At 47.5% G+C, this 21,355-nt stretch overlaps 1 protein-coding gene across 10 annotated transcripts in view; it reads left to right on the top strand.

Moving 5' to 3' along the window:
- Positions 1 to 1,616: 1,616 nt before the first annotated feature.
- The window catches only part of HECTD4 (HECT domain E3 ubiquitin protein ligase 4), a 74,789-nt gene continuing 55,050 nt past the window's right edge, over positions 1,617 to 21,355 (top strand). For 6 of the 10 annotated variants that reach the window (XM_044440650.1, XM_044440651.1, XM_044440656.1 and 3 more), the window contains exons 1-9: positions 1,617 to 1,795; positions 12,135 to 12,652; positions 15,237 to 15,326; positions 15,661 to 15,791; positions 16,274 to 16,382; positions 17,431 to 17,569; positions 19,059 to 19,229; positions 20,480 to 20,672; positions 21,152 to 21,313. In XM_044440650.1, coding sequence (XP_044296585.1) covers positions 1,622 to 1,795; positions 12,135 to 12,652; positions 15,237 to 15,326; positions 15,661 to 15,791; positions 16,274 to 16,382; positions 17,431 to 17,569; positions 19,059 to 19,229; positions 20,480 to 20,672; positions 21,152 to 21,313 — 1,687 coding nt within the window. In that variant the 5' untranslated portion in view covers positions 1,617 to 1,621. Of the gene's footprint in view, positions 1,796 to 12,134; positions 12,653 to 15,236; positions 15,327 to 15,660; positions 15,792 to 16,273; positions 16,383 to 17,430; positions 17,570 to 19,058; positions 19,230 to 20,479; positions 20,673 to 21,151; positions 21,314 to 21,355 lie in introns of those variants that run through there. The other 4 variants (XM_044440654.1, XM_044440653.1, XM_044440648.1 and 1 more) reach the window with 2 other exon arrangements.

Below are 21,355 nucleotides of genomic sequence, written 5' to 3'. Positions count from 1 at the left end.
GACCTATTTTTTTCTATTTATTTGCCTTGAAACCATTCAGCTGTCACGTGCATTGATAGTGTCATCTATATTTCTTTACCATCACCATCATTGCAGCAAAAACTATACTGGGAAAGGCGGGGGCAGAATCATTTGTGGGGAGCAGAAATATCGCACTTTATTTAAAGGTCCTACCTGGGTTTGTCTGTCTTTGTTCAGAGGGGGTAATTCATTCAAGGTGCAAGGAGCTATTTTTTGCTTATGAAATTCTATATAAGGCATCAGGCACTCAGGTAACATTGTTTTTTATGTTTACTTCTGTATTTAAAATATGGCTTGTAGTAGTAAAAACAACAAATGGCTGTCATGGAAGACAGCATCCAGGCAATACAGAATGCCAGCCCATCATAAAAACAGACTGGATATCATTTCTTCTAAAATGTCTGGGCAAATAGGAAATCATATTTTATTATAATATGATAATAAATATATGCTATATATTATAACAGCATAAAAGATATAAAAGGGTATCAAACACCCGCACTCTTTAACAACACTGATGCTGTTATATTATTTTTTGAAATGTGGTGTGAGGTAGAGTTTTGTCCTGAGGGGCCATCCCTCCCCAAACTGGCGCGGTCCAGATGTTTTGGTTAGGCCAGCCTAGCCAAGCAGCGGCGAAGATGGGAGTTGTAGTCTGAAACATCTGGAGGGCGCCTTTTTGGGGAGGGCGCTTGTGGGGCGGCGGGCAGCGCTCGGCGGAGCAAGCAACGCGGGCGTTTTTTCCTTTAATGCACCACGCACAGTAAGGGGTCCCGTTACTGCTCACGGTCACAGGGGCGGTGATGCTGAGCGAGTGCGAGGGGAGAGAAGGAAGGCTATATACCGATTCTGAGGGGAGCGGACGAACCTTCCCGGCGCCGGCGCCCGTCACCCCGCTAGCTGGGGACGATGGGAGTTGTAGTCAACGGCCCGGGCGAGGCGGCTGCGCGGCCGGCCAGGCTGAGCCTGAGCGGGGGAGGACGGGCGCTCCAGGCGAGGCGGGGCCGCCGGCTCGAAGTGGGCGGGCTCTCCGGTGGCCCTCCGCCAATCGGCGCCCCAGCTGCCCTTTCCCCGCCCCCCGCCCCTTCCCCGCCCCCTGCCCGCGAGCCTCTGTCAGTCAGTCGCCAGCCCGGCGCGCGAGCTTCGCCGGCTCTGCTGCCAGAGAAAGAGGCGCGAGCGGAGCAGCGAAGGCGGGCAGGGGCGTCCTCTCCCTCCCGCCCGTTCTGGCGCGCGGGCGCGCGCGGTGCATGCCGGGCCCGCCTCTCCGCTTCGCCCCCCGCCTTCCTCCTGCCGCCGCCGCCGCCGCTCCAACATGGCGTCGCGCTGTCACCTGTGTGTGTGAGGGGAGGGGAGCGCCTCCCTCGCGGCCCCCGTTTCCCTCCCTCGCTCGGCGCTGCCCCGCCCCGCCATGGTGGGGGGCTGAGGGAACCGCCGCCGCCCGGCGCCCTGCGTCTCTCCCTCTGCCCCAGCGGCAGCGGCAGCATCCCGGCCCCTTCCCTCCCCTCCCCTCCCCTCCCGTCCCCTCCCCTCGGCAGGTGCTGTCAACGCCGCCGCCGCCGCCGCCCTCCTCCTCGAAGCCAAGCCCGCCTCGTCCTCCCCGATGGGGTCTCCGGCAGGCGTTCCGGGCTCGGCCGCGGCGGCGGACTCGGCGCAGTGGCTGTCGGTGAAGGAGGAGACCATCTTCCTGCACGACGGACTGATTCGGGTCACGGACCTGGCCGAGCTGCCCAGCGAGATCATCGGCGTGGCCGAGCCCGGAGACACCGAGCTGGAGGTGAGGAGGAGGAAGGAGGGAGAGATGAGGGGCGCAACCGGCCTTCCTGAACGTGCTCCCCCATCAGTATCAACACTGTGTGTTAGTCCTTGACAATAACGGTGGGTGGGCGGGCGGGCGGACGGGGGAGGGAGGAAGGGAGGGATATTTCGCCATCATCCTCATCCTCACCTTTTGCTAGCGAAGGATTTAACGCGGCCGGGTGGGGTGGGGGGGAAGCTAGACAGCATCCTCATCCCTGCAAATGCAGCCTTGAGCCATAAGACTGGGAGCGGATGGGGGATTTGGCCTTCACCATGATCAACAATAACAACATCATCATCATTTTGCTCTCCTATACCCCGCTGCTCCGCGAATAGCCTTTAATAATAGGACATGTGGTGAGGAAGGGGAGGGGAGGAGAGGGGAGATCTGGCTTTCCTCATCAACATCCAAACCTCCGAGTGAGTCTTTAACAATAAAGCCAAGGTGGAAAGGGTGCAGGGGAGAAAAGATGCTGAATGAAGGGAGAAGGAAGAGGTCAAAATAAGGAAGTCCATTTTGACTTCTGTTTATTTTAACCCATCCCTCTTCCTCGATATTGATGATCGTGTTTTTGATAAGGTCCAACTCCAAGGAGGATTTTGGAATGTTTTACTCTCCTCCCATCCCCCAGCCCATGGTACCCTGTGCCAAGGGATTGGAATGGGAGAGGAGAAAATGTGGGATGGCAGAACCCTGCATGGTAGGGTTAGAGGATGTGGGGTGTCAAATTTAGAGAGGGGAGAAAATAAAAAGGGGGCATTAAGTTTTAGGTGTTGGAAAAGAGTTGTTAACATTGGAGGGGCAGTGTCTGTAAATGAGGTGTCAAGAGTTTAAGAGAAGATATCTGAGAGACACTTGAAAGAGTGGATGAAGGTGAAATTCTATTATATGCAAGGAACTGGGGGTGGAAAAATAAAAGGGGGTGGTAAGTCAAAAAGGGGGATTTGGAGGAACAAAAATGGGGGTTGGAGGTGCTAATGAACAAATAATGAAGGGAAAGTTTACAAAGGTTAAGGGAGGGTAAACATGAGGAAGATACAGAACAAGAAGGGCAATAGTTACCTGGTAGTGAGCAGCCTGGCGAGGTTGCATTGGGCTGTGGCGTGCCTCAGGTAAAAGATTTGAGGAGCAAAAACTGAGGAAGGTGTGTGTGTGTGTGTGTGGGGCAATTGGAAGACGTAGGACAGTGGCAGTCAAACATTATTTATTTCATGCTGTGATTATTAGGCCTAAGGGAATTGTGTTACTAGATAAGAGTGTGGCGAACTGTATAGTGTCAGGCTGAGAATCAGTGTAGGGTGATGATGTTTTGGGGGTGAGAGTGACTGAGAAACACCTGATTTTCTCCAAGAATACCTCCGCCAGCAGAATCATAACAAGGTCTGAGGGAGACTAGTAGATGTTAGGAGAAATTAAAGGCTCAAGGCATGTACATATACACACCCTGGCAGGTCTGCCAATACCCAAATTTCTTGAAATGATGGCGCAAAGGTGATTCAGCACCAGGGAAGGGGGTGCAGGATATAGGATGGAGCTTCCTTTTTGTTGAACCAGGAAAGATAAAATGCTCCCTGCCTTCCTTTTTCAGAGAAGACTCCTCTGAAAATTGATCTTACAGTGGTCTTAATGATTACTGTTGCTTTGTTGTTTAGTGACTGTATGAGTTGGATTTTACCTTGACATCTGAGGTGTGGTTAGGTGTTGGGACCTATGCTGTGGTCTTATCACGCTCGCCGAATAGCCAAGGGGAACCGCTTGGCTCTCTTCTGCCTCAGCCTCCCCGTCTTCTCTTCCAGAGGTGGGCAGTTGAGCTATAGATGGAGCACTGTACAGAGCCGTACGGGCCTGTGTGTTGGTTGATAGGTGCTCTTTGCGGGAGCTGCCGTCAGTCATTTCTGCTGGCATCTCTTCCACAGGCTGCATCGCTTCCTCACGCACCTCCCTCTGTCACTCCGCCCTCTCCCCCGGCAGTGTGGCTCTCAGTGACACAGGTTCTTTGTCAGAAGCTGGGTGGCATGAACCGAACGGAGATGGTTCAGCAAGGGCTGCTTGGAGAAAGGCTGTCTTTTATTGTCAGGAAGAAGGTGAAAGCGAGGTTAATTCCCTGCTTGTGTCCTTCAGTTGAATATGGGGGAAAACTAATATTGCCAGACATGTTTGCTTCTTACTTTTGGAGATGGTTTAAGCATTGCAGCCCAGTTGCTATTACAATGAATTCTACCAGCGACGCAAGTCTGGCTTTTGTGACCAACAACTGCTGTTTCTGGAGGAGTGAAAAATGCAGTGATTCATGTGTCTTATGGTCCGGAGTTCATTTTTTTGATATTAATATAGTTTGCTTATGGAATGCAGCTGAACCCATTAATTTGGTGATCTTTAATGGCACAAATACTCACATGCTTGGTGCTTGTGATCAGGGCATATATGTGACATTCTGTATTCCATTGCTGAAAGGGCAATTTGTTAGTTCTCCTGCTCTAAGTGTCCCTAAAATTGATGCTGAACTTGCCACAGGATTGAAATGGATAGGTAGGATTTCCTGGATTAATTAAATAAGGACTGCAATTGCCAGACATGTTACTTTTATAATATTTAACCTATGTTAATAATTAGACATGAATTTGTTGAATGCTAACATTAAGGCCTGTCACATCTCTCTTCCATGTAAAATAATAGGAATAATCACTTGAATGTATGTATAGCTGGTTTATGTGGGCACAGATTATCTACCTAAACTTCCTTGTCTGGACAAAAATAGACCGTCACAAACCTGGGGCCTGTTGTCATCATGGTTGTGCTACCTAAAGTGCAGGAATTACCAATTTAAATTCGTGGTTACTTTGTCACAGTTTTTTCACAGTTGTGAGATCTTTGTTGCATATACAGATCTCTCCAGGCCGCAAGGCCTGCCCTATTCACATCAGGATGTATGGTGATAAGGCCACATTCTTTTCTATGTGTAGATCTGGTCCCTCTGTTGAGATTAATTGGCCTACTTAGATGCACAAAAGTTTTTATATGCACCAGAATATGCAAGGCTTCCAGATTAGGATGCACAATTGTTTGCCATATATGCTATATCCTGGCACTGAAGAAGCCATTTTGTTCCAAAGCATGAATTTATACTTTTTAATACATACTGTATCTGCATATTCTGCTATCAAATGCATATATCATCACTGAGAAAGTTACTAATTTAGCAGGCAAGAAGCCATGCAGCTTTCAAAACATGAAGTTTTCTTAAAGTAACCTCCGTCGGACTCTTGGTCTACTCCTTCACTGCACATTGTATGTAGTTTTCTGTGGAGTCACGTGTGTGATTGCCCCAACACATCATTGGCATGTCCTGTGTCAAGAACCGGGAAATGTTGGACAGGTCATGATTAATGAGATGCACCTGATAGGTGTGTCCCAGTAACTTTGGCAGTTGAGAAATTCATTTAATCTAAGGCAGAGGTGGAAGAGGGTGGCGCTAGTGTTGCTAATTCAGGCATTTAACTCCAACGACAAAAATGGTGTCTGTTGCAGATAAACCTTCTAAGCATTATCAGTGTATAGATGGAAGGCACCATCTCGGTGTCCTGCTCAGGTGATATGAAGAGCCCTGGTGATCTCCTGCTGCATCTGTTCTTGCAACTATGAATTCCCACACAGAAAACCAACCATGGGACTTTTTTATTGGAGTGGGTGGGGAGGGACATGAAACAAGAATGGTATGTATCCTTTGGGAAGCATAGAATAAATGAAAAAATTAGGCCCTTCCAGATACCAAAACTAGCACTTGCATTAGTTAACAGCAGAAGTTCTCATGCTTAGCAACAAACAAAATTGAATCTTCAGTTGGCCTTATCATAGGCAGCACTCTTACGTTCCAGAAACTATTGTCCAGAAGCATTGTTGCAACTAAATGTGAGGCCTGAGCAAGGAATCGAGTGAGAACCTTGCACATGTGCGAGATGGCTGGCTCCCCAACTGGTTTATGCTTTGTTTTGCTTAGCTCAGCCCAGACCAGCTGTGGATATTTACCTGCAACTGTCTGGCAGTATGCTGAGGTCAGGCCCCTGCAAGCGTGGGAGTTCCTAAAATCAGCTTTTGGCCACTGACCAGGGCGGCAACGTTCTTTGGAAGCTCTTGTTGGTGATTCACCTTGGCAGTCAGGCAGGATGTATGAAGGGGAAGTGATTATTCTTTTGCTGGGTTCATTTGCATCCCTCTCTTTGGCTGGTAACACATCAACCCAGCAATTATTTCATTAGGATCTAATTGATGGGTGTCCAGTGACTAAGCAGCCCATGCAGAAGGATCCAGGAACATGGGCAAACGAGGGAGTGACAATTAAACTGGAAATAACGTTGAAGATGAAAATAATGTGATGATTTTTAAAAGTTGATGGGAGATTCAGGGTGATATCTCACTAAACAGAAGCTAATCTCTGGATTTAGAAGAACAACTCTAAAGATTTAGAAAATATTTTAAATAATCGTATATATAAAACATTCCTTTAAATTGTGTTTATTATTGCACTGTCTTGCCTGTCCTCTGGTTCAAGGTAGCCGACTGGCTTTCCTCCATTCATGCTTTATCCTCAAAACAGTCCTGCGATTTAGGATGGCATAAGAGATGGCCAGCTGCAGAGCTGGATTCAGCCTCAACCTTTCAGACCATCACAGGTTCAGCCCATCCACTACAGAATAGCTTTCCATTGTGTTGTTCACCTGCAATATAATCAGTATTGTGCTTTCAGGTATATGGATTACTGACCATGGAACTTATTCTGGGGACCCGGGGTGGGGGTGGGGGGCTTGGGGCTTGTCTTTCTTGAAGAGAAGCCCTGCCATGTCATGACAAAGCACTTTTAAAATGGAGGGGAGTTTCAAAACAGCTTTTGACATTCTGGAATGAAAAAGTAAATATCCCCCTCAGTGTGCATAAGCTCTTGGGCATGTCCAGCACAGCTCTTTGGATCCTCGCCTTTGTTTTCCACCAAAGAATTCCATCCTCTATATTCATGTCATTGTCCTTTTTAGCATGTGCTCCATTCAGCGGCCAGTTTGTGCAGAGTAGGTGAGTGCAAATGCATGAGCATAGCTGAGTTTCCTTCCTCACTGCTGGCCTGGGAACTTGCCAGAGCTCCACGGAGATTCTTCTGGCACCCAAACAGTATCCATGATCGCTTAAATCTTAGGCAGGAGCTTTCATTTGCAAGCCTTTAACTGAATGAAATGGAAACATGGCACCTCTGGATCCAGCCCCATGTTATGTGAGTGGACTCCAACTTGTGCACCAGAGGGTTCCCTTCCCCTCCTGCCCCCTGAACATCCCCATCTATTCCAGAAGCTTCCGCAGCCCTCTGAACCAGATTTGGGAGCACCAGGGAAAGTCTGAGGGTGGCATTTGAATCACCAGCTGTGTACATTTTGCTGATGGCAGGACACATCTGGGTACAACTTCCTGAAATTAGATAAACATTTCTTGAGAAAGGCCAGTTCTGCTTCTGTGAACAGTTGTTACCTCACATTAATACATTTTCTACTTGGGAGGCTTTGATGCCAGAGATTGATTAAGAATGTCTTGTACCAGAGAGTATCCTTTCACATGCTCCAGGGGTTTGCTTTGCTTTGTTTTGCTTTGCTTTTTGAGCTACCTAATGATGTGCATTATCATTATTGGGGGCCTGTGATTTTTGCTTCTTAAGCACCTTGCTAAAAATAGACCACTTAGTACATTGCCCTTTCTTTCCAGGTTAGATTGTAAGCAGTCTTAAATTATCTTACATATATATTTAAAAGAATATATTTGCTTAGTAAATGCTTCAAATGAATTGTTTGCCAGGATGACTTCATAATATTGGATTTATGACTTGCTACCATAGAGAGCTCCACCATGTTTTGTACTGTGGCACTTTAAAAATGTATTCTGGGTGGTCCTCATTGCAGAGACAGAAACCAGAAACTGGCTCTGTATTAAAAACCAAGCGGGCAACAGGTGTCACAGGGCAATGGATGTCCATACTTTGGGATTATCGGGAAAGATCAGCATGGTTTCGGTAGAAGGAAAGACAGAGAAAGGGAATTGCCCGCACCGTTCTGTGCCGGTGATTTTTCTGCCAGGGGACCATGTGCGAGCGCTGCACAGAATCAGGACAAGTGTTCTGGGGGTGAGCTGGGTGATGGAGCCTTGCATGAGCCACGCATGGACATCAGCTTCATTCTTACCATAGGCAATGGTCAGTAGGCGTGAACCCTGCAGGAAAACCACGTTCATTACTGATCTTCTCATTTAAGAGCCCTTGACAAGAATCTCCTGCCTTAAACCGAGTCAGACCCTTGGTCCGCCTAGCTTAGTATGGTCAACGCCGACTAACAGCATCGGACCTCTGGAATTTCAGGCACGGGTTTTGGAGGGAGGTTGCGATGCCAGCGCTGAACCCGGGAACTTCTGCATGCAAAGCATATACTCCGCCACGGAGCGATAGTCCCTTGTCCTGAACTTCCTAGTGATCCCAGGGCCCCCGAACACCCTACCTGCAGCACTAGGTACGTGGGAGAAGCGATCGGGGTTCTGTTAGCTTTGCCTGGTACTGTCTGAAATAAAGAGGCTAATAATAGATCCATAGGGGGAAGCCAACGTATTTGGCAAAGTAAACTGCTTTGGAAGAGCCCCGCTATGATCGCAAGGGTGTGGCACAAATCATTCAGGAAGGCGCTGAGACCAAACGGGCTTATGGCCGGCCTGGTCTCTCGGTGGCTGTGCCACGCTGGTGCAGGACGGAGTTCGGCATGGTGTCCGACAGTGGCGGAAATCCTGCTGACGAGGCTGCAGAGTGTTTCACGGTGCTTTGGTCGATGGATCTCTGTGTCCTACGTTTTAGGGACAGAGCAGTGAAAGAAATTGACCGATCTGAGGCTTCTCAGTGAGTCGGTGGCAGTTACGGAGGGTTGAGCTCCAGGCTCCCAAACTGAAAATGTGGTGGTGGTACCAGGCGCAAGATGTAACAGGCACAGGGACAAGCACGCAGAAACCTTTGTGAATTTGGTTCGGACATTTAAGCTGGGCAGAGAAATAACTTTGCCATCCCATTCCTGCAAAGCGCCTCGCTCGCTTACCCACTCTCCCCTTTCTTCTATGGCAAAGTGGGTCAGTGAAGCGTTCCTTTTTCTCTTTTGGACTAAAGCATTTCATAAGCTACACACAATGTATGCCACTAATTGGGCTGTGCTGTTGTCACCGGGGAATCGTTTTGCTCAGGCCCAGTGATAGCAGAGTGGTCGCAAAGGCCGCTTTGTTCCCTCTGGAGCGGGCAAAATTGGTGCTTGCTTAGAACACCTTTTGAACCAGAATGTAAAGGTGTTTACCCACGGCCTGTAATTAAAATGCCGACTGAAATAGAAATACAGTAATTTTGCAGCTATGTCTCCTGCAAAGACTGAAGTACTCTAATTTTCTGAAGTGCAGCCATGTCTTGACAGCTACCCCAAACATACATTTACATATAGTGCTCTTTTTCTCTCTGCTTCCTCAGGCCACATGGGAAAATAGTTTAGCCATTGCTTTGCTTTCATCCTGACCACTGGGGAAATGTTACAGAAAAGTTTTTCTTTAGGATCAGCCATTTTCCCAGAATGTGTCGGACTGATCGTTGCTCCTGAAATAGATGTGCATGCAGAGCTAGCAGGTGTAGCTGGATCTAGCACAGATTTGGTCTTTGGCTGAAATGCCATTGTTATGAGACAGCCTCATCGCAAGCTGACCTCATCAGGTGATTGCAGGGCAATGCAGGATCCGTGGTGCCATTTCATGGGCAGGTAGATATTAGCATGTGTGCCCCAGGCAGCTCGGAAGAGGTCTGTCTTTGAGGCTGCAGCCTCTGCGTAACTTTGTCTCACTGCCAAGGTGCCATTTCAGGCGTGCAAAAAGCCTTACGCAAATCAAAGGCCAGGGCTGTGCTTTGGATCCCAGCTGCTCTGGAACATCTTTCCATTGAAGAAGCGGTTCTACATTTAGGAACACAGGAGCCCTCCTGCATCAGAGCGAAGGTCTGGCTAGTCCATTGTCCCCACACTGGTCACTCGGGTGCCTGTGGAAATGCCACTCTCCTGTTTATGTTCCACAGCAGTTTGTGCTGGAAGGTAAGCCGCCTCTGTTACTGATGCAGCATTCAGCTTCCATGGCTAGTAGCCATTGCCCTCCTCATCCTCGAAGGAGCTGTGTAATCCCCTATGAAAGCCATCCAGTTGGTCACCACACTACGTCTTGTGGAAGCGATATCCATCGATACTCCACAAAGAAGTGATTCCTCTTGTCTCTTCTAGCTTCTAGTATTATGAAAACATCTCTGTCTACTTTCTGCATTGCATGTCATTCGTAATTTGTGATTGCCTTCCTCTTCAGTTGCTTTAAAGCCGCAAATGTGCTCATCTTTCCTTCTGGAGAAGTTGCCCGCGCTCCTTGCTCATTTGGTGTGCCTCCTCCTACCCTATGATACCGTTTTTCTGATGTGGTGAGCAGAACTTTATACAGTATTCCTAGCATGGTCATTCTGCAATTATGAATAAAGGCATTATGATACTGACTGCTTTATTTTTAATTCCTTTCCTAACAATCCCCAGCATAGAAGTAACCCCTGCTTTTTTCACGAAGGTAAATGATGGAATAAACAATAGGAAAGCAAATGATTATTTGTGCAGCATAGTTGTTTTTCACCCGGGGGAGGAGAATATATATGTTTGCAAATGATACATTTGAACGCAGTAGAGAAGATTTCTGTAGACATAATTGGAATTTCTGCCTCAGGCATGTTGCCTTCCTTATTTCCTGGGCCCTTCCATACCTGTGCTCAGATGTCAGAAAGCAGCCAGCATGAGGACTGCAGAAGGCAGTAATGGCTGTCTGGAGGTGACAGATGGCCCTGGTTGTGGCTGGACAAGAAGTGTTCCAGTCCACCTGCTCCCTCATGCAACTGAATGGTTTCACAGGGGCAAAACTTTGGGGCAGAAAAGTGGCCAGTACTGCCACTCATCCCAGAAAAAAATCCCTTGGCTGTGAGGAGCCACTACAAGTGAACAATGCTGAAAACCCTAATTGAAAAGCAACAGAGTGTTCTGGGCATGGCTAGATCAATACTTCTGCCAGTTGCCTGGCCTCTAACAGCTGATGCTTCTTTGGTTAATTATCCTTGAAATCCATTCTGTATAATCCTATTTGCTGTATTTTGAATTTTGCCTTGGAAATGATTTAAAAAGAGTCCAAAATACCACCAGAATTGTTCAGGAGTAGAAACACCTTGGCATTGGATATCATGTAACTTCATCTACAAAACATGAAGAGCTGCTCTTAGCAAAGACAATATTGTAAATTCAGAAATACTGGATACTGAGGATAAGGAGAACTGTAACATTATCCCAACTACTTGATCCAACCAGCTGGTGGTTTGACTCTAATGATGCCTTTGTGCAGTGCAAGTTGCTAATAAATCCTTAATAAAAGTGCCGTTATGCGTGTGAGATCAGAAAGCACGGGGGATGGGGCATCGATATTGGAAAAATTCTCTTGTGCCGCCCTTGCTTTTAACTGTTTAGCAGTTGAGACACAGCGATGACTCTGGTGGGGTCAGAAGGCGAGTGGCTCCCGTATGCTTTCCCTCGGGTAGGAACTAAGTGCCAGCATTGGCGCATGGGTCGTGGCTGGTCAGCCGAAGGAAATGAGGCTCGCTGGTCTTTTTGAGAAGAGGCCAGAGCGACGGGGTCTGGGGGCTTAGCGGAGCGGGCCTCGGGATGGATGTTCTGCAGCATCTCTGCTCTTTGCGGTGAGGGCCTGTGTGACTGAGCTGTTCCAGCAAGGCTGCTTAGCCATGGCTTAATTTCTGAAAAAGGAGATACCTGCTAATTAAGGGAGGAAAGAATCGCTGACTGTGCTCCTCTGTCGTACTTTGCCATAGAGCTTTTTCTCTTCTTTGAAGTGGTGTCACTTGTTCTCAGGAGGAGGAAGGCTTATCACGATCAGAGAGGAGGCCAGCTCTCCGAAGGAGGGACAAAAGGAACGTTGACGTGCAAGGCAAAACTGAACGGCTGCGCATCTCGTCTCTGAGCACATGCAGTACAAAGAAGGACGTTCTGTTACCTGAGAACGTCTGTTTGTTCTGCAGCTCTTGAGTTCTGAAATCAGATGGCCTGGTTTGTGTCTCGTCCGAACTCCTTTATCTTATATTGCACTGTTTTACTTATCTATGGGTTGTGACAGAAGAGTAAAAACGATCCGCTGAAGGCAGCTTGGTGCATTACTTCATAATCTCAGTGTTCTCCTTTTCTTTCTTCAGATCTTAACATTTGAGACTAAGGATCCCACAGAGCTGTCTGAGCGCTTACGTTCCGTTTGCGGAAATCAGAGCAACGCTTATGCCCGCCTTCTGGAATACCGCTTGAATGCTCTGCGTGGACTCTGGAACGCCCAGCGCCAGCTTGCCTTGGAAGAACAGCATGAACGAGAAAGCTCTGGGGATGAGGAAGCGCTGGCCTTGCTCAAGCGGCAGGGCCTCTTGCAGCAACCCGAGCAAGCGCCGTTTACGTCACGGATGGGGCTGCTCCTGGTCTTTCCCCTCATTGAGTCCCAAAGTAGAACAGATCCATCTCTATGTAACATAACTGCAGAGGTGCTCTTGACTTGCCTTCGTGACTGCCAGCCCTTGAGCTTGACTAAGGAGCCAGTGGACTGTCTTAACGGTATCGAGTCCTTGCTCTGCTCGTGGCTGGAGGAAACATCTGCCTCAGGCCAACAGATTCCACACAAGCAAAAAGAAAATGCTGCCGCCGCTCTTGTTGCCTTGGCTTGTGCAAGGTAGGCGAGGAGGGGGGAGCCGAGGCTGAGGATGAGCTCATTGTTCGGCTATTCTATATATTTGTGTTTAACAGGCAATACTCAGGTGTCCTCTTGCAGAGTTAGTTTGTGCCCTGGCCCAGGTAGTTGGCTTTTCTACCCAGTGCTGCCTTTTCTCCTGCCTCTGTTTAAACTGTAGCAGCCATGGATGGAAGCGAGCGTGTGGACCTGGAGCAGGGCATGGCGGGCCGTGGCAGGCAGCTCTTGAGGCTCGTACCTGCTCCTGGATGCCTCAGTCATTCCGATCAGAGAGCCAGATGACCTGGGATTAGCTTTTAACCAAAGGTTCCCTTACTATTTATTGCTGAGGCACATCTGAGCCGGGGAGAGTTCCTGAGGCAGCGATCAAGCCAAAGGGACCCTTGGTTGATTAGTGACCAGCACTCGCAGCAGCAGCAGCGGCAGCAAGGAGGACTCGCTCACCCGCAGGCCGCTCGTTTGCAGCAACCTGGGCTTTACACTTTCCGGGTTATTGCCTCGGGCAAACTCTGCCGCCTGTTGTGAACTTTGTTCTGAAGCTGAAGCAGCTATTTCGTATCCTGCTTTGGGCCCTTGTTATCTTGTTCATTAGTTATTAGAAATTCTTATCTGTAATGTGAGTTGGGCTATTAAAGAGTGGCTCATGAGATGAAGCTTGAATATTTGAGAAAATAACACAACATCTTCTGGGGGGCTCGAGTTTCACAGCATTTTGTCCAAGTCTGTCTGTTTGTCACTCTCTCTTTCCTGTCCATTTTCCTGATCCATCTGGTCTAGTCGAGGTGGATGGTGCCCATTTTTGTGCCACTTAGCTTTTCTCTGAGGAAGACTTTTTTGCATTCAGCGGGTCAATGTCTGTGCGTGGTGTGCCAATATAATTTTCTGAGGTGGTTGGTGATGGGAAAGTCACCTGTGCCATAAATACGATGTTCATTTCTGTTTCTTGAAGGGCAGCGCAATCACTGTCCTTTAGATACTAAAACAAGAGGTTTTTTTTTCAGCCCAGAGCTGTAGATAGATGAGCTTCATGACCGTCTCCCAGAGTTTACCAACCAGTTTAAAGTATTGTGAAATATTCATAATTCCCAGTTTTGAACTGTCAGAACTAAAAAGGACGCACGAAAATTAGGTAGACTAATAAAATGTTTGTGTGAAACGTTTCTTTTAAAATGCAATGTGATTGCAAATGGGTTCCTTGACATGATGGCACATGCATTGTTATATATGATATGGATTTTTAAATATAAAAAGCAATACCAAACATCCTGGCATTTTTTCTAGATACTGTATTGGAATCTGCTTGTTCAAAGATGGCTGGCTGTATATCTAAAACCGACCTTACAATTGATATGAGCAATTCTGCAAAAGTGGACCGACTTTTCACCATTTGTGGGAGTGGGGTAGTTAGATGGTAATTATGTTCTTTATCTTAGTACTAGTCTAAGAAAAAATAATCCTTTGACGTGTGGGAAAAGTAGGATGATTTTTCCATATTTTTCATCTTCCCATTCTACTTTAACTACATTCCCTTATGCGTATATGATGGGCACTTACTAAACAGGAACAGCAGCCTATTGAAGAACAGTAAGCTACAGAACCAATGCACATATTCTAGTAGCTTTGAGTACTGCCACTTGGAATGTATGGGAAGCCACTTCTTGATATTTGCTTCAGATGTAAGGCCAGCCAGCTTCTTCAAATTATGTTCTCTGCAGCTTTGTTATCTTGGATAGGTCCTGCCTTAAGTTTTTGTCTGTCTGTCGTCAGCTTGTTAGCAGTGTGGTGAAGGGCTATAAAAATAGTATCGCATCAAACAGTCGTCGTATCTTCACTCTCACAAATCTGCTCAGTTCCACTTCAGCTGTGTGCTTTTTTACAACCATGTTTGTACAGTCTGCGCCAAGTAGTTGCTTTTGAGTTGCGTATCCAGTTTGTGCCAGTGATGGACCGAGCTTCAGGATCTCGGTGGCACACATGTATTATGTTGTGGACTTATTATTTATTTCTTAGATTTTCAGTCCGCCCCGTTAGCCACACGAGCGATACTACTTTGACAGTTCCTTTCACATCCTAGTGAGTTGGAACAGTAGCTCTGGATAGTGAAGGAACAGTCACAGAGAGGAAACAGGTATAGACAAGATCTGTGATCCCATTCTTTGGGATTGGCACTATCCATTCCCAAGAATACTGGCATCAGAAACACTGGCAAATGCCCCCATGTCCAGTTTCAGGAAATTGTCACTGTGCCGAGGGGCTTTGGATAATCGAGGTTCATGCAGAGAGATCTCTAGCATATAATACAGTTATCAGGTGATAGTAGGCGCTGCCTGAAGCTCCATAAAATGAGATAGAAATTGAAATACCCCAGAGAATAGAAATGCCATTGATGCAGACTCGTGTTTGCAAAGTAAGTTGTTGTTCAGGAAGACTCCTTTATGCTTTGAGGCTTTGGACTATTAAGAATTTGTTTGCCCATTGACTGCTTAATTGTTCCTGCTGCTCTCAGGTAGTGCCTTGCGAGTTTCCAAGCGGTGACTGCTGCCTTGTGTTTTGTCTTTTTCCTTAGGGGATCACTGAAAACATTTGTCCACACAGTGCATCTCCTACAGAAGCAAACAGATTTGGGGTCCCTGCCTGTGGCTGATGTATTACACAGGTAGGAAGGAAGGTTTTGATGACAGTCGCGCCGCGTGTGGCTAAAGAGCAAATGGTGATCTCGGCGAGCGTGCACGCAACAGTGCTGATGCGGCTGAGCGATCCCATGTTAGCCAAGATAACTCACAGTGGATGGTCAGAGGAGCCAAGTTCAGTTTTGCGTGCGACGCTGGCCGTCATCCTCAAGTACATGTTGTTGTTCGTAGAGAGGTCATCCTCCATCAAATATTTTAAGCTGCACCATTGCCCCTTTTGTCGCTAATTGCTTCTTTGTCAAAGCAGATTTTATTTCCACCCCCCCCCCCAATATTTTACATGCTGTCTGCTCTGTAAAGGTTGCTGCTTTTGGAAGGGGGACCTGGATCGCCCTCTTGTTTGCTTGGGGGCAAACACCTGGTGTCTTGGGGTTTTGAGGACATGTTGCCAGCACCTGATGCCAACCCTGGCTCAAGCTCAGAAAATAAAGGTGAGTGATTTTAAATGGCATTTCTTTCTTTGTTGTTAAAGTAGCCTCACTTTTAAAATCTCCGAGGCCATGTGTTACCAAAGAGATTAAAAACCATGACCAAGTCTCCACAGGGGCTTCGTGGAGGTGGCCGGAAGGCTTAACTGCCATGAAAGATACAATTCCTTGGGCACGAGAGGGCATTCACTGCAGCAGACCATCTTTACCTGCTGCTGTCGTCAGGCTTCAGGAGGCTCCATGGAGGAGTGGGGGGACTGGCCCGCTTGCAGGAACAGAAGTACGTGCGCCTCCTGTGGCCACGTTGGTCCAACAGCAATCAGCCATCGGGCCGAAGTCCTGCGCATCGTCCAGGCAGCTTCTGGCCAGAGTATTGGAGTGGCTTCCATGTCTGTGAATGATGCTGCAGAGGGAGAGGTGCTGTGCCCTTTCCGCAACCGCTATGGCTTTGGAGAAGCTCTCCGAACTCCTGCTTCCTCTTACAGATGCTGACGTGGGACGCTGCCTTGCAGCCGACGGGCTCTATCTTTATACAACAAACTCTGTCGGCAGGGGAATAAGCAAATTAGGCTCTGGGCTGCACGGAACCTTACGGTAAGCCACACTCCATCAAATGCCCCGTTCATTTATATGTCAGTTGTGGTAACTGGCTTTTAAATATAGGGTAGCAAATGATTTTGAGAGTTATGTCTAAAATAATTGGAGTCTCTCTGAGACCAGAGGACTGGAACAAACTTGTGAATCAGTCGAGTTTGTGCTCCAGGGCAGCCTGAGTTCTCTTCAGGGTTCGTGGTCCATCCTGAAAACATGTGCTTAAAAATTGTATGTCTCTTCTGATGAGCTCTGCAGAGTACTTAGACTTAGGCTCGCAAGGTCACAGACACAGCAGAATGACAATTTGCAGCCCGTGCTAAGTCACACTGTTCATGTGTTTTCAATTTTGGGGCTCTCCATTTCTGGTTTCTTGGAATATCAGGTTCTGAGCTAGTTTCAATTCAAGTGTAACCACCACAAATCTGTGGGGAAGATAGTGATACAAATCTTTATCCTTTCCATCTGTTTTGGAAAAAAAATCCAGAAAGATCTGTATTTCCACACTTACGCTTCTCCTTGATCATCGGTTCTTAGGGGGCAACAGGAAGAGGTGCTTTCTCAATAAATTTATTTATTTAAATAGAGATAGTATCCCGCCTTTCTGCCCCTAATTTGAAGCAGCTGTGAACCATCCTAACATGCCACAAAGTTTTCCTTCCATACTGCTTTTAAGAACGAGATGCTGCCTCATCCCCATGTTACATGTGAATGGGACACAAACATGCTTAAAACATGGTCACCTCACCAGTCGAGTTTGGTCCCATCACGCTCTTTGAAGCAGCCAACTGCACTTCTGCCATTTCAGCTGGGGTTCCCGATTTTCAGCATCGCACAGACCAAACTGTATTTGATTGAAGGTTGCCAAAGCAGATGGAAGCTCAGTTTACTGCTGCTTGGAACGTCTTAAGTGTTTCCTGTGCCCCCATTAATCCTCCATATTTCATTCTGTGCGCTTTGAAGATGGTTGGCTTACAAAGCAGTTCAGAGAGGCTGAGATGCCCTGCCTAAATGTAATAAACTGAGCTGCGTCTCCTTCTTTTCTCTTCAGAGGCTTTGTGTATTGCCGAAACGAAGAGCTGGAATCAGGCTGGGTTGCTTTTGGCAACGGCAAGCTTCTCCACAGGCCCGTCTCGTTTGATAACAAACCTCACTCCCTTTTCCAGGTCATTGACCAGAATACCCTTCAGGTAAAGTAAAAGCAAGAAAAGCATCAGTACTTTTCATGCCCTTCATTTCAGGGATGGGCGGCTTGTGGTCCTGCAAGTGGTTTGGGCTGTAACTCCACTCACTGCTCACTTCTGGCCATGATGGGAATTGCAGGGCAAATCTCACATCTCTGGTGAGCCAGAGATGGCCCAGCCCTGCTGTACAGTTTGAAGAAGATCCATCTCTTTTCAGTGATGTTATGTTCCAATCTGATAAATATTTAATATAATTGTCCTCTGGAAACCGCGTGTCGTTTTGGAAAACGAGATGAGGAGGCTCGTGTGTGCTTTGTCTTTTTCTGCAGAGCTTCTTTCTGCGGCAGTAAAAGCTCGATTGTGTCTCGCCTAGAAATTGCCTTTGCCTCCGAGTGTAGCTGGGATCATAATTAGTATTCCAAACAGATTAATAAATTCCTCTGCCCTGCATATTTCAAGGGTGACTCAGTAGCTCTCTGTCTTTGAAGGATAGGAATCCTGCACTGAGACATTCAGCCACATCTTGCATGCTGGCTCTGCCTGTGACTCACGCCTCCACTCCTAAGACTTGCTGCATCAGCACTCAAGGGATGGGGCACGTGGCGTATCGGTTGCTGTCCTCACATCATGTCTCAGACCAGGAGTAACAATTCCATCTAACGGAGGGTCTACATGTTAGGAATTTTCAACATTTCAGATGGAGACGCAGTTGTTCCAGTGCATGGAACCACCCTGTACCCAGGCGAAGCATTGGCCCACCTGGTTCAGTGCTGACTGCTCCGGCCGGCAGTGGCTCTGGGGACATGGGCAGCTGCCGTATAATGAGTCGCCCCCCTTGGTCCATGTAGCTCAGTATCTGAGCAGTAACATTCCAGGTTTTCAAACAGGAGTCTTTCCCAGTGTCACTGCCCTGAGACACGGTAAAGGGTGGGATACCAACATTTTAAAAATAACTGAATAAATGATGCAAGGGACCAAACCTGGGACTTTCTGCATGCAGAGCAAGTCCCTTCTTGTTTTCTAGGAACAAACATGAAACGTATGGGGTGATATAGTGCAGGGGTGGGGAGAACTGTGCTTCTGCCGTTATTGAGGGATGCATTTGGGTACATTCTTAACTTCTTAGTGTGCTTAAGTGGCAAGTTAGCAAATCTCAATCATTTCTGTTTTGTAATGATTTCAGCAAGCCGTGTGATTGGAGCAGGCTCTGCTTCTTCTGCTCTCCCTTCCTCCTTCCTTCCTTCCTTCCTTCCTTCCTTCCTTCCTTCCTTCCTTCCTTCCTTTTTTCAAGAGCAACATAGGAAGGTGTGTTGCTATTATCAGTCATACAAAGCATAAACATCAATTGTAATTTGCAAGAATTAGACCAATGGGTTAGCTAGCCTTGTGCAAAACCACTCAGTCTGTTTGTGACTTCCAGAATCAGTGTTCATGCATTAAGAGAGTAAACCCTTTCTTTCCTCCCCTGCCCCTTTGCTTCTGTGTTGTGCCACAGGTATGTCAGCTTCTCCCAATGCCAGCAGATCACTTTCCTGTGGGCAGCACTATGACTACGGTGCATCTTTCTTCAGATGGGACCTATTTTTACTGGATCTGGTCTCCTGCAAGCTTGAATGAGAAAACACCAAAGGGACACTCCGTCTTCATGGATGTCTTTGAGCTTACAGTGAGTGTCTTTCCCCAGAGAAAGAACTGGGCTCACGTTGGTCACATATGCCTACCTTTGGCCGCTTAAAATGGAGTAGTGTCAAATTGCAAAATATTTTCCCTCCCATCCCTTATAGCTGTTGCCAGTTCTGAACCAGTATAATTTGCGGTTCAGATTCTGGTAACCTCTCAGCTGGGTCACTGCAACACATTTTATGTTGAAGATGGTTCAGAAATTTCAGTTACCCATTAACACTAAGGCCAGAATTTTGACTGGCACAGCTTGATGTGCCCATCTCACACCTGTTTGCTTCTCAGTCCAATTTAAATTTAGTGTTGGTACTTTATCTTCAAAGCTCTGGATGGTTTACGACCCCAGTACTTGAATCGGCTCCAGTCCCCACATCAACCTGCTAGTTCTTTAAGAGCATCTGACAAAACTTAGCTTCATGTACCTCTTTCAGCTTTGGTGAAGTGGACATTAACAATGGACAGGGCTTGTTCAGGAGTGCTGCTCCAGCTGTGAATCAGAGGCCTCCCCATAGAGGATTGCCCTGATGCTCACCTCCGTCAGCCGCTAGGCAGAAACACTTTTGGCTATCCAGACATTGGCTATTGATTCTCTTGGTCAATTGCCTTATTACTTTGTTTTAGGGCCCCATCAATAGCTTTTACTTCTGTTGCTGTGATTTCTGTTGAATTGCTTCTTTACATATCTGTACACCAGTCTGAGCTAATACGACTAATTTAATGTGATGGTGAACAATATAAAACTCATTGATCATAATGGCAATAACTGTGGCATGCGCAAAGTTCGTGAAGGTCTACTCCACTGTGGCTCCATCGTGGCCCAGACACTGCAGCACACGCTGCCTGGGGAGAGTCCTCTGGCTCTGCCTCTTCTACGGTCAACACACTTTCCCATTCTTACAAACGTTTATTTGAATTATTATTGCAGACATTAAAATTGTCTGCTAAGGATTGCTGCTCAGTTGTGCCATTACTTCTGATCTGCATCTCTGTCTGAAATGCCATTTTAATTTTTCATTTGTGATGTGATTTTTTTAAATGTCGAAAGCTGACATCCTTCATGGTGCATTATGCTGAAAGCTGGACACAGCTGGTGGCATGGAGAGCAGCCTGTGCCATGATAAGAACTTAATGCTTCCCCCTTTGGCTTGTGTTTTGGGAGTAGGCAAGATCTGAGGCACATGCTCCCCCTGCCTCCAAATGGTTAAACTTCTGCCTTCTTTTGGTTCATTGGTCTAGATGGAAAACGGCATCTGCGTAGCCAATCCCCTCCAGGAGCGCATTATATTAATGAGAAAAGAGGGGGACTCGGCCAAAAGCATCAACGAGATGCTTCTGAGCAGGCTCTCTAGGTACAGAGCCTCCCCCTCTGCCACCCTGGCGGCCTTGACTGGCTCCACCATCTCCAACACGCTGAAAGAGGACCAGGCAGGTGAGGAGCACTGCTTTTACACCCTTGGCCGTTCTGGCGTGCGGAGTCCGGTACTTACACCCTGCCCTCTCTCACTGTATCAAGCAAAGCGTGCCAGGGGCATTTCTGCACCCACGTCTCTGTTGAGGGTGCAGAATCCGGTGCTTTCGGAAGGTCCGTGTGGGCCGTGGATTTGGTGGACTAGCATTTTGGGAAGGGACCCACCTCACTAGCCCTGCTTTGGTGTCCTCCTGGCTCGTTGCGCTGGCATGCCGAGAACTGCAGTTGGCACTGCTGGCTGAAGGGTCCCGGGTGGCGTCCTCAGGAGACATCCAGTCAGCTCCAAGTTGCGCAGGATTGTTCTGCACGTTGTAGGTGCCTGCAGGATGCTCTTTTGAGCTCGACTCTCTTTTTTCCACCTGTCCAGATTTTTATCTCAGATTTCATTCTGTTCCTTTCTCTGTGTTTCTCACAACTTCTTACCCCTTGCATTTTTTCAGCAGCAAATACTAGTTGCGGCCTGCCTCTCAAAATGCTACGGAAGACTCCCATATATACATGTGGGACCTATCTGGTGATGTTGGTCCCACCCCCGGGTGGCTCCGGCAGCTCTGCCACGCGGTCACTTTTTGGCGGGACGAGTGGTTTGTCATCCTTGAAAAGTAAGTTCCCTCCGGCCCGGCCTCCACAGCCACTCCCCCCCC

Source organism: Varanus komodoensis, unplaced genomic scaffold (genome assembly GCF_004798865.1).
Source record: "Varanus komodoensis strain SLA01 unplaced genomic scaffold, ASM479886v1 scaffold38, whole genome shotgun sequence".
In the NCBI taxonomy this organism is placed as follows: domain Eukaryota; kingdom Metazoa; phylum Chordata; class Lepidosauria; order Squamata; family Varanidae; genus Varanus; species Varanus komodoensis.
The sequence above is the reverse complement of the archived record's forward strand: the minus strand, read 5'-3'. Positions and strand labels throughout refer to the sequence as shown.